This window comes from Limulus polyphemus, unplaced genomic scaffold, assembly GCF_000517525.1.
Source record: "Limulus polyphemus unplaced genomic scaffold, Limulus_polyphemus-2.1.2 Scaffold2268, whole genome shotgun sequence".
Lineage (NCBI taxonomy): Eukaryota > Metazoa > Arthropoda > Merostomata > Xiphosura > Limulidae > Limulus > Limulus polyphemus.
Genome location: NW_013667878.1, coordinates 61,030 through 78,665, shown reverse-complemented (window position 1 = coordinate 78,665; position 17,636 = coordinate 61,030). Strand labels below are relative to the sequence as shown.

General features: G+C 29.9%; 1 protein-coding gene across 1 annotated transcript in view; it reads right to left on the bottom strand.

Moving 5' to 3' along the window:
• Window positions 1–4,788: 4,788 nt before the first annotated feature.
• The window catches only part of LOC111087534 (histone-lysine N-methyltransferase PRDM9-like), a 35,616-nt gene continuing 22,768 nt past the window's right edge, over window positions 4,789–17,636 (bottom strand). The window contains exon 2 of the mRNA XM_022394476.1: window positions 4,789–6,644. Coding sequence (XP_022250184.1) covers window positions 6,253–6,644 — 392 coding nt within the window. The 3' untranslated portion in view covers window positions 4,789–6,252. The remainder of the gene's footprint in view (window positions 6,645–17,636) is intronic.

The window sequence follows — 17,636 nt, the reverse complement described above, 5'->3', positions numbered from 1 at the left end:
GTGGTAGGGGATATGATGTATTGTCTACTTCCCAGTGCAGATGTCCTAGTGCCCACAGAAGTACGTGAAATGGTTTTAGTTTGCACTAGGTGATGCACGTGAGTTTGTGCTCATCAGATGGCTAAATCAGCCATACATCAAGATATAATAAGACAGTAAAAAATGGTTTTGCTGTGTGCTAGTAGCACGAAAGCAACTTGCTTTTAGCTGATCTTATCAGTATCCTGTACTATGGAAGCTCAGTCTATCAAATTATGAGATGAAATGTGAAACCTATTTTATATGTTGAAAAATTACAGCTGTTTGTCAGTGGCAAGCCTCTTCTTTACTAGTAGAAATGGGTATCAGAATGGAAGGTATTGAGAATAGTGAGGGTACTGTGTTGAGTCATCTTGGCCCATCCAATAATGAACAAGATACTAAAAGTATTTTTCCGGCTGTTTACAAAGCAGCAGAGAAGAATAGGCTGATATAAAAATAATTCAGTTGTTTATGAGGTTGCCGAGGCAATAATAGTGATATCTGAATAAATATAGCTTGCACCAAACCAATTAGCCATTAGATTGGCTTTGAGACTCTATGTTGCAATCTTACATGGCTGAGGTAACCTAGAAGTCGACAAGAAATAGATTCCAGTATATTCTGAGCTACAGAGTGGAGCTGGATAATAATTTTGTGGAACAGGCACCTGAAGTCCACTATATCAAAGCAGTTTGGAAGGAGGTAGGTGTTCAGTTGTTAACATCTAAATGCTAAAAGGGAATTGGGCACTTTTTTCCAAGCTACTGAGTGGATCTTCATAGTGAAATTTATATTAGACAATCAACCATGAAACTAAAAAAAGTTGAAGTTTAAATATCAACATAATTTAGGTTCAGGACTATTATTCCTAGAATAAGTCAAAATTGTACATCAAAGGAAAACAAGTGAGCACATACATTTTCTATTTATTCACACTTATATTTGTGAAAGTTACAAAACTGCTAGCTGGTTTCTATTTGTGTAACTACTGTCAGGCTACTGCCAAAATATGATAATTACGAAAATACCTTACTTTTACAGTCAAAGCCTTAGTGTCATTAGATTACATATATATTACCCAATGGTTTTTCAAACAATTTTGTTATCCCAAGTGAGTTTGTACAGGTTTCTGTATCACCTTTTGAATAGGTTACCTTTGAAGAAGTCAATTCAGATATTCATAAGTTACCTTGAAACTTAAAAAAAAGATTTTAGCATGTAACATTTACCTTTGTAAAAGGATTAGCACATTTACAACCCTGCAGCATCCAGTTAACACATACAGAAAGTGTATGGATATTTAGCAAAGTTGTCTGAATAAACAGTATAGTATTGAACAGCGTCGATACATGTGTTAGCAGTCGACCAAAACTATGAACACCGTATGTGTCATTGCCAGGCTGTTGTACAGTATATAAATACGTTTATTGTGTATGTTGCTATAATACATTAATATAGATTAATAGCTAGATCGTATCTAAACATGATGTATTACGTACATGAATACCTACAAACAACACAGAAAATTGGTCAGGATATTAAGATATGCATGTGTCAAGTTTAGCCTCTTTTAGCGTACACCACATCAATGGGAAACATGATGCACCCTAGGTTTTTATTGACATTATATAACAGTAGGTTCAGCTTGTGAGTCTCCACACTTTCGGTGGAAATTATTATAATTAGATTGGACCACATTATCGGAGAACATGATATGGCCATTAATACACATAGGTATTTTTTAAAATGATATGGCCATTGATTTACTGATGGTGATATTGAATGTGTTTAGTTTTTTATAACACTTGTTATTTTGCTTTCACTCACAGCACCCAATGTTTTCAATTTGTCATTATAGAAATATTTATATATTTCTAATTTAACTCTAAACAAAGTGATAAAACAAATTACTGACTTGTGTTAGGCTAGAAGAAGACAACTGTAACCAGTTTTGAGTCTAACGTATTCAGAGGAAAGTTACTGAACATCAGCTTTATACTAATTAGCCCCCAGGATCAGGAGTGATGGCCAGTTCTTGTAGATTCCCTAACCAAGTTTTATTCAGACACAGGTTCTCTATTATTAGTTTCATACCATTTTTAACCCTCTTACTAGAACCACAGTTTTGCCATAGCACCCAGACAAAGATAGATCTCATAGGAATATGTTAGATTATGGGAGTTGCTGTTGCTAAGCAACAATCTGGTTTGGAGTTTGTATTTGAAAAGCTTGGTCAGCACTTGTTTCATTGTTTGAAATCCTGTATTAACATATTTTCTAAAAATATTCAGTAATGGTCAATCAGACTGTTAACTAGGTGGCTAGTGAAGCCATTGTTTGGGTAGGCTATTCTGTCATGTGTTTGAGGTTGTACAATTGGAAAGAATCAGTTAGTGTACCGAAATGAATAAACTCTCCTCAGTGACTCTTGTAAACCCTCTTTCAATCATTCTTTCCTCAAATACTGTAATATTTTTGAATTGGTGAGAATGATGCTTGTGAGGGATGGTTCATTTTGGGAGGCTTAGCCCCCCCAAGCCTCTTAGGTCCACCACCCCTGGCTGTTAAAGCATTATCAATCATGAAATCTGATATACAAGGATAAGTTCTTGACCATATTATCTTATTACTGAAGTCAGCTGGAATGTGTCTGACCGCCCAATAACAAGAGAATGGATGACCACTACAGTCTATTTATGGATGATAAATTCCTCAAGTTCCCAATTACATTGTTACCTTTGTCAGGCAGCAAGAGACTGGTGCACCCATGTAGTAGCATCCAGTAACTGAGTTATCACAGAAGGCCAATAAATCATGGAACAATGATGACCTAAACAGAATTTTTTAAAGAAGCACTAATATGAGCGACATGACATGAGCAGTATAATACATTCATGATTGCAAAAGCTACAATTACCGAGGTACCAAAGGCTGCTTTGACAGAGCCCACCATTGTGCCAGTGTTACATATAAGATACAATGGGATATCTGTGCTGTTTCTACAACACAATTTTTTGTACAACTCCCCAGATTTACTGCTGAGCCACTATGGGACAAAATACTGTTTAAAAACGAGGCCCTCTAATGGATGACAGTGAAAAGTTGAAATTTGTCTGCTTGTATGGAAACCTGAAAATGAAGCCAGGTATAGGCTGTAATTAACAATTGCTATATATAAATTATAAATGGTAACTGGAATATTGCATAAATGTTTAAAATTTAAACAGTAGTTTTTGTCTGAGTGTAATGTATAATTTTCAGAACTTATTTAACTATGATAGAGTTGTAAATGCTAGCTTGCTGTTTCGATAATTTTATTTTACTCATTTCTCCTATTATGACATTAATATTTACTTCAATTTATATTTTACCTATCAATTCTTGGTTTGTTCAAACTAAGTTGTTGACCTGAGTTTTACATCCTCAGTTTTGTAATTATTATCTGTGTAATTGATTTCCCTTGTCTGTGGGTGCTTGGTGGTTAGAGCACTTGATTCAAAATCTGCAGATCGTGAGTTTGAATCCTGTTCAGAATTTTGTGCCAAACTACACAAGGGCTATCTGTATGTAACTGTCTCTAATTTTGAATTAACAGCCTAAAGGAAAGACAGCTAGTCAACAGTACTCACAACCACAAAGTTTGGGGCATGTTTTAATGACGACTAGCTAGTTGCAAACCATAAATCCTTGGATTCACAATTTACACAAACAGCCACATCAGGCCAGAAGATTGATACAGTTTAAAGTTGAATATATTTCTAATTAAGCTATTTCTTTCTCACATTTTCTGTTACTTTTGAGGATTATCTAGTAAGTCAGTACGGATTATAATTAGTTTGGTATTCACAAACTGTTTTGATGTTAGTGATCAAAAGCATATTATGCTACATTTTTCTTACAACATAGTATCCGTCTGAAGTGATTTTCAACAATAATGTTATGCCTATTGCTTCCATTGTTTTGCTGGTTTTTGATGTTTCAAACCATAACAATAAACTGGTTTATTAATATTTTGTTTGTTCTTTTTGCACTTGGCTTAGCAAATCAAGAACTTCACATTACTATGATTTTAATTAGCTTACACTTTCTGAATTATAAGTTTGATCTCTAATAATAATTACTGTATAACACAGGAACAGAAACTTAGAAAATATCCAGTTTCTTACATTTGTTAGCAATGCCTTTATGTTTTAGTATCTGAAAATACAGTATTTTCCCTTCTCTTTCAGCTTAGTAAGGTAAAATGTATATCTTATGAAAACTGTTCACATATCTGAAAGAGCTTATAAACTTTTAACATAGGAAAGTTGAGTAACGACCTTAGATCTGTTTAAACATTTCTCATTTGCAATGTTGGTGGAGATTTTTGGTTCTCTGGTAATACCACCATGTTTAAGTTCACAAATGCCTGGAGGTTAGTCTTATTACCTTTACTTTGGAAACTAATGACTGGGTAGCACCTACACTATGAAAAAATAAATCATGTCTGTGTTTATAATGTCATACTTTCTCAATCTGAAACAGTGTTCAAAATCTCTGAAAGCACTCTGTGTACTCCACCATATTTTTGACTTGTAAATATTGAATGATTTTACCATTTTTAACAATGTGTTCACTCTGTTTTGTCCAAATCAGTGTCAAATGTTTAGCTTTAACTCCAATAATGTTTTCCTGTTTGAACATCTAGTTACATGTGTGGCTACTCTTACCTGTAGATAATCAGAAAAATACACTGACTCATAAAATTAATGTATGAAATACAAATAATTATTGAAAAATACTTTTTAATTTTATGTGATCTTAGTTACTACACTATTATTTTCCTTCTGCTCTAAAAATAAGTAAACATTATGACATACAGAGGCAAGATGTTACAAATACTAGGTAATAATTATCCTAGCTTACAAAAAAATAAACTGTAAGAAACTCAAGCTCAGTGAGACCTTTGTTTTTTTCAGTAAGTGTATTCTTTTTAATTAAGGCTAAAAGCTAGGTCTAGATAGATTTCTGGTAATTTAATTTTACTCAAAAATTATATGCTAGTGAAAGACTACTAACTTCATTTTGATGTTTGACAAAATAAACTAGACAGGAGAAATTCACTTTAAAGAAATAATGCTAACTGCAACAGGTATGAAACCACTAATAATCACTGGTATCCCAGAGAAACTCGTTACAAACTTTCACAGTATATCATACTAGCTACACAATTACTTCTACAGAGTCAGATTGTTAAAAGACTGGAAAAAAATACTAGAAACTTTCAGAGAAGAATGGGAAATATTCATTTTCGAACTGTGTTGCATGGTGAACTGATAGGGTGGTTATAAAAGTTTTGACATGGAGTTTGATATTTTCATTATGACCTTCAGAAAGGATATAATTATTGATATTGCCTTATTCTTGCAAACTCAAAGAATATACAAATAATTCAACTTTAACAACCAGATAATAGAAGATATAAAATACGGTACTTCAAAAATAAATCATCTTTTGTGTAGTTGAGTGAATGAAGCACATACAAATCATACAAGATAAAATATAGAAGATAAAAAGCCTAAAAATATAAAACAAAGCCTTCTCTCATAACTAGGCATAATAACACTTTTGGTTTACTTTGTTCCTTTATTTAAATAGTGGTTATAGGACAATTCAAAGTTAGACAAATCAGGGACTTTTTGCAAGTATAACTTTATAAGTATAAATTTTTTAGGGAAAGAGAAGTTATTTGTGAAAGCATTTGCCTTGTTGTTGTTTTTTATTCATCTATATTTTTATCCTATTTGTTTTTAAAGTATCATGAATTCTTAAAAAGTTAATCAGTAAATCATGAGAATTATATGTATATATGGTAAAACATTAATAATGCACAGAAACTTTAGTTTTTCAATATACCCAAAATTACCTTTACATCATATGTTAAGTACAATACTTCATACACATTCATATCACTCTATATGCTATCAATTTAAAATTCAACAAACTATACTGTGAATATTTCAATATTCAAAGGTGTTACCTGATAAGGCCTTAAATACTAAATTATTTCTATTTAAGAATTAAAACACCACCTGCATCTTTCAGTTAGTTACCACAAAAACTTTACAACAGACGTGTGTGTGTGTATATATATATATATATATATATATATGGTGAATATATTTTTTCAACCAGATGCTATTTAAACAGGAAACTCCTTAACCACAGTTTTTTTTTTTCAACATCTAGTCATTAGTTATTTTCAAATGGTCCAATAAATGTACTGGTGTCACCGGTGAAACCATCTTCAACTTTTTCAGTTGTACTCAACACTACTGGGTTTGCTTTTCCATCTCCTCTGGCCGATAACTGTACGTGACGAGCACGCATATGGCGAGCTAGGGATTTTCTGCCTCGGAATGATCTGGAACAAATTGTACAAACTGGGAACTCTCCACTTGGAGGATGACGGGTTCTCATGTGACGTAACAAGTGATCTTTCCTGCTGATTACAGTGTAACATAAGTGACAAACAAAACCTTGAGGCTGAGAAAGATGAAGTTGTCTATGAAAAGAGTATTCTCGGTATGATGGTATGCTGTAGTGGCAAATATCACATTCCAAGACAAATTCTTCTTTATGTTCTATATAAAAATGATAGATATTAAAAACTTAAAAAACCTGTAATTTCTCATTATATGCTTTATCTACTTAAGTAAGAAATAGGGAATTATACTGTCTGAAAAAAAAATCTGATTTCATTAATATACATGATTATCAATTAGCACTAAAAAGAAATGTTATCATAGTCATCTTGAAAGAAGTACAACTCCTTAATAAATACATTTAGTACTTCAGGATTAATAATTTGATGCTATAGCATACTCAACATTATGCATTAATTTATCACTTTAAAAGAAACATACCTTAGAACTAAGGGATATAAACACTTCCACAGCTTTGGGTGAAAGTAATCTTGCACACCTCACATCACAAAATATTAATAATTTTGAAAACAAATCATTTCAATGGTTAATTTATTGAAATTTAAGTATTTCTAAATACATCAAATAAAGTAAATTTTCATTGTTTAGTAATACAGCATTCATACATAAGACATGAGAACTGTTTGTGTGTTCAGTAAACTGTTATCTTAAGTAACCCAAAATTATGTGACAAGCTAGATCTTTAAGAACACCTCTATTTTCCAAAAGCTTAAAAGAATGCATGTTATTATTTTTGAATATTTCTCAAAAAAATGCATAATCTATTTTGTATGCACATGATGTTGTGTGTGTGTGTGTGTGTGTGTGTATATATATATAGTTACTGGAATATCACTTTAAAAACTATCTCCCAAATCAAGGAACACATGAAGTATAATGCACATTTTGAAGTATGATTTTTCTGTATGTAAACTGTCAATGTTCTTTCATCAAAGCATTTACTTCACACTATTTTGAATACATACATCATTCACAAGCCCAATTTATTCACAACCTTGTAATTTCTACAAATTACATAACAGAAGCAACATGCGATGTTAACGGCGTAAACGATTATATATATATATATATATATATCTTATTTACAAGCTAACATCTCAGTCAGAAATCAGTTTATCACAATAGTGTTTTCTATGCAAGATGTCATTCTGTAATCAAACTCTTAACAAAATTGTCATAAAACTTTCTTGGTTATTTAATTTTGTCTGATCCAAACTCCTTTTCTCTGAATTTACTGAAATTCCATTAGAATTAAAAGTTAATAAAAACAATGATATATCATCTCACTGGATGTTTTCTACCAAGAACAGTAAAAACATGAGCAAGCATATTTACTATTGCAATTTTCACCTGCAACAAATCAAGAAAACATAGATTCTGAAACAAAATGCTTGGCATTGAAAGAAAAACAAAAGAATCTATTTTCACATTAATGTAACTATCAGATTTATAAAACTGCAAATTAGAACTTAATAAGCTATCACTAATAAGTTATTTTAAAGATTTTTGAAAACTGTTTGTTGATTTGGAAACCAAAATATTTTTAAATTTCTTTAGAAAAACAAAACAGTCTTGAAATTTGACCTTTATCAAATTTCTACGTATTCACACAAAGAAAATTTTAAACAAAACTTAACTGGTATAACATCAATGAATTTTTACTTTATTGAAGTCTTTTTGTCACCTCTTTTGAAAACAGAACTAGGATTGAATTAAGTATATGTTTCTACCAGTTTTTTTTCTATTTAAACCAAACTGCTAAACTTAATAAGATTCAACAACACATCTATGTAATGAAAAATCACCTAACCTAAAAAAATAGAGGAAAATTTACATGTGAATAATTTCTAAACCATCATTTTAAAGTCAAATATCACAATTTAAGAAAAATGTGTTTATGTAAATGTCCTCTGTAAAATAAAATGCTTCATTTATGCAGGTAATAAAAGTTATTTATTCAAAACAATTTAATACTGATAACTTAAAATTATAATAGTTAATTTTTAAAACAATCAAAACATTGTGCCTTTTTTTGTGTTTAAAGGTTAGAAATGCTAAAAACATAGATAAAACTACACAGTTTTACAACAAAACTAGCCACAATCCAAGTATAAGAATATCAATTCACAAAAAAATTCACCATTTAAGTAGTAAATAAATTTCTAAATATAAATGCTCTTTGTTTGTCAAAAAAAAACATAAGCATACCAAAGGCTTACTATTCACTATAATGAATTTAGATACTATTTGAAATATATCTTAAAAAACTAATGTTTTCATGTTAAAAAAGCATGTTACCTCCATACCTTTAATGAATTTATATTTTGATACAATGACAAAAATAAAATCTATTACAATTTAAAAGTAACTAATTAGCTAACCTTAAGTTTTAACAGAATATAAAAAGTTGTAACTTGAGGAGACTTCTAACTTAAGTCAGAAAAAACACATTAACTTTAAAAGTTGTTTTTGATACTACCTTAATAAAAAACCGAATGAAAACATTCAATAAATGTATTACACCATATGTTTATTTATTTGTATTTATCGTAAAGCCGTTAATATCTGCTACCATCCATAATTTTGAACTACTGACTAGAGGGAAGGCAAGCCAGTCAACAGTACCCACCATCCATCCTAAGGGATTGACTGTGACTTTTGTAATGCACCAACAGCTTAAAGTGCAGGAAATACTTTGTGGTATTGCATACATTCAAACCAGGCTCACTAGCTTTGAAATTCAAATCTCTACCACAGAGTCAACCAGCAATCTCACATTTTTTAAAATCAACCTTATATTTACCATTTTTAAGCTTGTTTTTTAAGCTAATACTTATACCTATTGTTTTGAGAAATGTTTCACACACTAACTAAATAATTTTCCTTTAAGCTACATAGATCTGTTGGAGTGTTTGCACATTTAGAAATATTTTTTGCATATACAATGCTTTGTGTATTTTTTCTGTCAGAACAGTAGTTAAAAGTTAAAGTTCCTATTAAATTTTTTCACCCTGAATTGTTATTTCATATTGTGGATGTCTTGTAGTGCATTTTTAAATTTATGATAATGTTTTGCTTTTACCTTGTGCTGATATAGTTTTTCTCTGTCAGTGAAAAAAATATGTTATAATTCTGATAGTGTCAAACCTTCTAAAGTTATATGCTTTTAGCTTTAGTGTGTGTCAATGAAAAAAATGTCATAATTCTGATAGTGTCAAACCTTCTAAAGTTATATGCTTTTAGCTTTAGTGTGTGTCAATGAAAAAAATGTTATAATTCTGATAGTGTCAAACCTTCTAAAGTTATATGCTTTTAGCTTTAGTGTGTGTACCTTGCTATTCTGTGTTACCCTAAATATTGATCCTAATTGTGCATACTTTTGCAACTGGTATTTCAGCTTTCTCTATACCCAAACTAGCCTATGTATATTAATACAATATTCAATACACAATATTATAACACTGTGCAAGGATGAAACACTGATTTAATTTGTTATTAGCCTTACTCTTGCATGGGAAAGTTTACAAGGACAAAAAACAACAAGTAGCATCACATTTGAAAGATTAGGTTTCTTAAATAACAAAGTAATAGAAATGTAACTAGAACAAAATTGTATTTACATACATACAAGGTATAAATACCATTTAGAATATGAGATGCTAAGAGAAAGCTTGGCTTTAAACACAAAAAATATCACACTTCAGTACTTTGTAGAAAAATACCACTGTGAATATTAGAAGGAAAAAACAACAACTGCTATATGTAAATCTTATACTAATACTACCTAAATAATATATACATAAGCATTAAAAATACAAAACCTTTTTCACAAATGGTTAAAATAACATGTCAGTGAGATAACAAGGGAAAGAGAAATATGACTTTCATCAGAACCTAGAACATTATTTGATAAAGAAGTCTTCGTACTTTCAGTGTCTATATGCATTTGTTGTTATTGGCACCACAATCAATGCAAACAGTTCCAGTATTACCAATGCTATTATATATACACTTATGTCAGCAGTTAATGATTTGATGAACTCCTCGCATGTGTCTTCTTAGTTTATCTCGTCTTGACCATGCTTTCTCACAGATATGACACTTATGGATGGCCAAGTTGTTATGCTGATCTCGAATATGCCTTCTCATGTTGGAGTTTGAAGAAAACCATCTTTCACAGAGAAAACACTGAGTACGCATCCCTGTAAGTAAAACAAAACCATTATTGAAACAAAACACACATCTTTGAAAAGGTGAATTATATTAAGAATATAAAAAAAAGCTAAAACTGTGAATATTTTTTGAGCATACAGATTTTATTGTAACCATAGCATAAAAAACATAGTAGTTTAATGTTATTAGCAATTAACATGTTCATATAATCCTAAACACTTTACTTATAAACTAAGAAACAGGAATTCTATACCCCAGTGATAATTTGGTTATACATACTCCTTGTTACAGAGTTAAAGTTGTTCCACATTTGTAATCAGTGATGATTACACTTTATTCTGTAGCTGAAGGCAACAAATTCAAGCTAAGGAACAGTCTACTATAACAAACTAGATGTATTCTATTTAGTTGCATAAATTAAATCATAAATATTGAGGTATGAAGTGTGAGTAAACATCAAACTGTTAAAAGGTACATTTCTAAACATCGTGTGCCACCCTAACAAGGATATAGCTTCATCAACTTTGGTGTTACACAATGAACAAGTTCATCTCGTGCCTCAATGATACAAATACTCTTTTAAGCAAAGACTTTAAAAAGAGTTATGATTCAATATGCTATTGAGGAAAAGGCCTGGTAGATAGCAGTCTATAATGAAGCGTAGTAGGAATGTTATTATGCACTACTACACCTGAAAACTTTTATTGCACCACTGAAATTACCACTTTTCATCGTATGATGTTCCACGACTTTTGTCACCTTGACACTTCACTAGCTTCAGCATTATATACTATCAAATCTGATTTTCCTTTAACACTTTCTACCAATAACTACACAAATATTCTGCACTTTTATACTCACATTTATTTACAGCTTTAATAAATAACCTTTTACAAATTGCATAGACCTGACCAAACGATACACAACCCTTAACCAAATACATTCTACAAACTCCCACTGGTGTATTATCACTCATTACAGAAATACGTGGTCCTTTAATTAATTATGTTATAGATAAAATATCAGACTTTGGATTACCATTGATAACTAATTATTAAATAAATCACATCCATGTTAAGAAATTATATAAAATAGTTAGTCAAACGATAAAACAAGCATTTATTACTCTGTATGAACAATAATACAATATATATAGTGCACACAATAAGTTTTAAAAGTACTTTTAAAAAAATTTCACTTGAAATGGAAGAATAAAATATTTACTTCTTAGAGCAAAGAAAATGAAATTATCTTCTCAGTAACATTCTACAAGAATTGAAAATCTCTAAAAATTACCTTTTTTTTTTCTCACTAAATTACAATATCTAATTAGTATAGCACATTTATAATACAAAAATGAAAACATAAAGTACACATAATTCATTACTAATAACAAAAACAATTAGTTAATTATAATCTTTGTAGATAATGTTTTCCTAACAGTCAACATTATATATATATATTACTACTACATCATTAAATCAAGCTTAATCAAAATTGTATGGATTTTCTTGGTTTCTACATAGTTTTAAGTGTACAAAAACAACAGAAGTGGTTCAAGGTGATATAGATGTAATTTATCTATTACTTATGATCAACTCTCATGTGTCTGAATAGACTGGTTTGCCATTTAAACTCTTTATTACATATGTTACACTTGTGTTTGTTTTTATTATGCATTGTCAAGTGCTGTTTTAAACCTTTCTTTTTGTTAAAATACTGAAAACAAATAGAACAAAATAAACCTAATCCATCTGTTGCTTCTCTGTCTTCCCACTGTACAACAGAAGGTCCTGTAAAATGAAAATAATTTACCAAGTTAGTTCAGAAAAAAAGTGCACATATATTTCTTCCAAACTTGTACACCACCATATTATCACCATCTGAAGTTAAGTATCCCAAATCATCTACAGAACCTCATCTGGTCATTAGTTAGCTCATAGGACAACATATATATATACAAAACCTTTTACATAAGTTAAACTTTTACAATCTTCCAAGCAATTTTTTCTTGAACAAAATTAATAAAAACAATATCTGATTTAAAAATGAAGTAATAATCATATCATAATCATGAGTACAGTTATAACTCTTGTAGCTATCAGTGTATTAGGAAAACAGACTCAAGTTTTGGCTAATCTCTCTTAAATAAACAATAAAATGAGAATCACCCAGTAGTATTAATAATCCTATGGTGTATGCCATATTCTGCTTTAATAAGTAGACTCAAGTGACTTTTTATCTTGCCTAAGGAACTTGAATACTCTTAAATATGGAAAAAAGTGTTCTCATTGTTTGGCAGAAAATTACTACTGCTTAATCCAAACATTCAATAAAAAAAAGAAACTACAAAGTCAGAGTTGGGTGAGTTAGTCAGCTGTATTTAATCATGAAAAGAAATGTTTATATTGTGATGTCTTACAGCCAATGCTTTACTTTTTTTATACAATTTTATGTGCCCAATGCATTTTACAAAAGTGTACTATTTTAGACATAGTTCATCTCCATCCTTTTCATTTATACTGTGCACTTATTTCACCACTCATTTATATTTAATGAATATTACAATTCAAGTAATTAACAACAAGGACAGAATGCTTGTGGACTTTCTGGACTGGGATATGTCACTAAAATCCTTTGTTGTTTTTTTCCTTCTTGTAACTAACATAATTAACCAAATTACACATGAAACTTAAGACAAATTTATTAAGTATCTAGTTCAGGCTTAAAAAGAAACCCATATAACTTTTTATTTAATTTTTCTGCAATTTTTATGTCCTGAAATTTCCAAAACGTTGTTGTCACTTCTTTAAAAAAAACATTCAAAATACTTCCTTCCATCTTAGAATTTCAACTTTTTTTGTTGTTGATCAAGAAGTTCCATTTTATATATTCAGTCAGTTTCAACTTGATTTTCATTAACATATTTCTTTTGAAACTAGTTTTCTAATTGCAGTAGCCACCACTTGCAGCTATAAATTGCAAAAAAAACACTAAATAAATTGTAAAAGATTTATCACTGACCTAAGACCTGACTTTTCAAAATTGTGTCAGGTCAGGCTATGTAACATTATTTTCCTAATAATGTTGTTGGTCAAACTAAATTGTTCAATTTATATCTAATATACTTATGGGAATTGCTTGAATATGATAAACTTAATTATATTCAATAAATAATTATACGAGTTACAGTAAGCTACCAATAGTTTGCCAATTGCTACCACTATCTAAACCTAAAAAGGCTTATCTAGAGCCTTGTCATATAATAAAAAATTCTCATAAATTTCAAACATGTATATATAATTTAACACAAGAACATTTTCAGGAACGAAAAGCACATTTAAAGAAACTATAAAAAAATTTCTAGCTTATAATGGCATTTAAACTTTGCCTCCAGCTTTTTTTTCACAGTTGTTTCTACCCTTTACTGACCTCACAGCATGTGATGTATACACAAGCCTGTAATAATAAATCCTCAGGTAGATAAGGGAGAGAAACAAGACTTGGTTAATTATATATATAATAAATCCTCAGGTAGATAAGGGAGAGAAACAAGACTTGGTTAATTATATATATAATAAATCTTCAGGTAGATAAGGGAGAGAAACAAGACTTGGTTAATTATATATATAATAAATCTTCAGGTAGATAAGGGAGAGAAACAAGACTTGGTTAATTATATATATAATAAATCCTCAGGTAGATAAGGGAGAGAAACAAGACTTGGTTAATTATATATATAATAAATCTTCAGGTAGATAAGGGAGAGAAACAAGACTTGGTTAATTATATTTTCAAAGGATGATAGTTTATTAGCAAATAAAAACCTATGCTTTGGGATGATCAGAAAAATTCTATAAAAATCAGTAAGTGCATTGTTTACAGGCAAGACTCCTCAGATTTATACAATGGTTTACATTTTTCTTTGTGAATACACTAAATAAATGTCACAAAATGACATATTATCAATTCTAAAATACTTTTAAGCAATAAATTGTTGAAATAGTTAGAATTATTTTTGTATTTAAATTTTGAAGGGTACTCACTGGTCATCAAGGGTTAACCTCATTCAGATTTTATTTCTTAACCCACCCTTCATTAGTCATTTGTAAATCTACTATTCAGGTTTTTATTTCAAAAGATACCAACTAATTACAACTAAGGTTTCATGTTGATATTTACAGCTAACAAAATTGTACCCATGCTGCTAAACATCCCATTCGAGTTTTACACTGAAAATAATTTATTCAGATTCATCATTTAGTAAAACAAACACAGAAAGAGAATGGCACACAATACAACACACTTTAATAAAACATAAACAACTTACAAGACATTTTAGGAAATATCTTTAACATGACAGATTTCTCAGATTTAATAGATGTCACATTTTTCTGGCTTATCATCAGGTATTTTCTATAAAAAATGATTGTGCTACTAACAACACATGTATATATATATATATATATATACACAATTAAATTGTCTAAGAAAAAACAAAATTTCCTTCTTGAAGCAATTGCAACATTTAAGCTAAGATTAACAACACATGGTCAGATGATTTTCAGTAACTATCAAAGAAAAAAATCATTCAAAATTCCAGGGTTAGATTAATACAGATGTAAGTTCAGCAAAAATTATCAAACAACAAGGAAGGAAAAATCATTAAAAACAAATCTGTATAAAGGCTCAATATATAAACATTTAGAAGGCTACAATGTATTTTTGAAAGATAATCATAAATTACTAGCATAATATAAAAACAAAATGTTTTAACCTATGACACTTAAACAAATTTCAGTTTCATATCTTACAACAAAAACTATTTTAGTCCATGAAATAATTAAATCTGAAAATATTTCAGCTTTAAATCATATTGTAAGAACATATTTTAGCCTACAAAATGTTTTATTTAAAGAAATTTCAAATTCATAGCCTACTGTAAGAATAAAAGCATTTTAGCATATCAAATCAGTTTGTTTGTTTTAAAGGAAGACCACATTGGGCTATCTGCTGTGTCCACCACAGGGAATCGAACCCCGGACTTTAGCATTGTAAGTCAGTAAAGTTACAGCTGTCTTATTGGAGGACTATTAAATCATAAGAATACCTTAACTTCATATGTCACTCAAAATAACTGAGAGATAGAACATAAACAAACATATTAATTCACACACAAGAACAAAATTTAAAGGTATAAATAACTTTCTGGTTGAGAGTATTATTAGTTCATGAAAGGGGTTTCTTGTCAAAGAATTGCCAGACCATAAGTGTAAAACTGCCATAGAAATATTATTACAGACCCTAAATTTTCAACAGGCAGCAAAATCTAGTTACTGCAATGTGAAATATTGACATTATGACTTAGTATAAAGTTAAATCAATCATTTCTACTCCTGTTGGTTCATTACCCCTCAAACAAGATATACAATAATAAAACAAGACCGATTACAGTAACTACTCCATGTCCATCAAAAATACATGAAAAATTCAAGTACTATATTACAAAACAAACAATATCTCGCATAAAACTTCTTACAATATAATGAGAAAGATGTTATTAAACACATCATGACATGGTGATTTGTAAAAACTCCAAGCAAAACAAAAGTGACGTTTATGAAAATCTTAACAAAACACGGATGGTGTTTAAGATAATCCTTAATACATATGACACTAAGAAAAACAAAAGTGGTGTTAGGTAAAACAATGCTCAAATGAGAGATAATGCTAAGCTAAGTCATAATACAGGTAATGCTAAGCACAATAATAAAACTAAGTGTTGCCAACCAAAACCATAACAAAACATGATAATATATAAAATCATGATATAAAAGAGTGATGTCAAGCACAACCTAAACTAAACACCTAAAATAAAGGAAAACATAAATAATAACAATAAATATCAATAACAACTGTATATACTATAAAAGACCACAAACGTTTACACTTCACACTACACAACAAATCTTTTAAATATAAAATCACTTCTCCAAAATCAGTTGAATAAAAAATATTTAAAAAGCATAAATTCATACCCCCCCACCCCCCAGACACACACACAAAATTGAATAGCATTCATGAAAAACTTAAGATAACTTGAAAATATCACATATTCTGGGACTAAGTAATGCCTTGATTTTTTCGTGCATGGTCTCAACATCAAAGAACTAAAAATATTTTAAAAACAATTTGTGGTATGGCTGCTTCTTTGCATCACAAGAACATAAACAAAATTAAAGTTACCTTCCTTGAAAATCATTACTGTTATGAAACACCAAGTAATAATAAAAACGTTTTTTTACAATTACAAGGTACTTAATGCCAGTATGGCGGGTTTGGCACATTTCATTCTCACTTTTTAATAATTTGGCCTTTTCTTTCAAAATACTGGTGAGAGGAAGAAAAAAAGAATTTCAAGTCTTTGAAGCATACAATATTTTTTTTTCTAAATGTAGAGAGTTCAAATATACAAATTCCTACTACTTTGTTCCAAAACCATACTGCAAAACTTAGATTAAACAAAATCAATTTAGTAAAAATTAAGGGAAAACATCTTTAGATTTCAAAATTGTTTATATATATAGTTTAATTAAATAACTATACTAGTGTTATAAATTATTTCATGAAAACTATTTCTAATTGAAAATAATAAAACATTCAAATGAAGCTGATACAAATGTTGCATTTAATCTGAGTTTTGTACAAGAAAAAACTATGAAAAACTTGCTAAAGACTATTAAAACAGACATATAGACTAATAATTAGCTTCTAATGAATATCATTCAACACAATTCAATGTATTCTACTCTGGTTTCCTGGAACCTTTCTGCTGAGGTCCTGGACATGTTGTGCGCAGGTGTATGGGTATGTACTTCTTCCACTTAAATTTCACAGAGCAATAGGGACATTGATGAATCTTTCCTCCATGACTAGTCATATGTTGCCTCAAAAGGT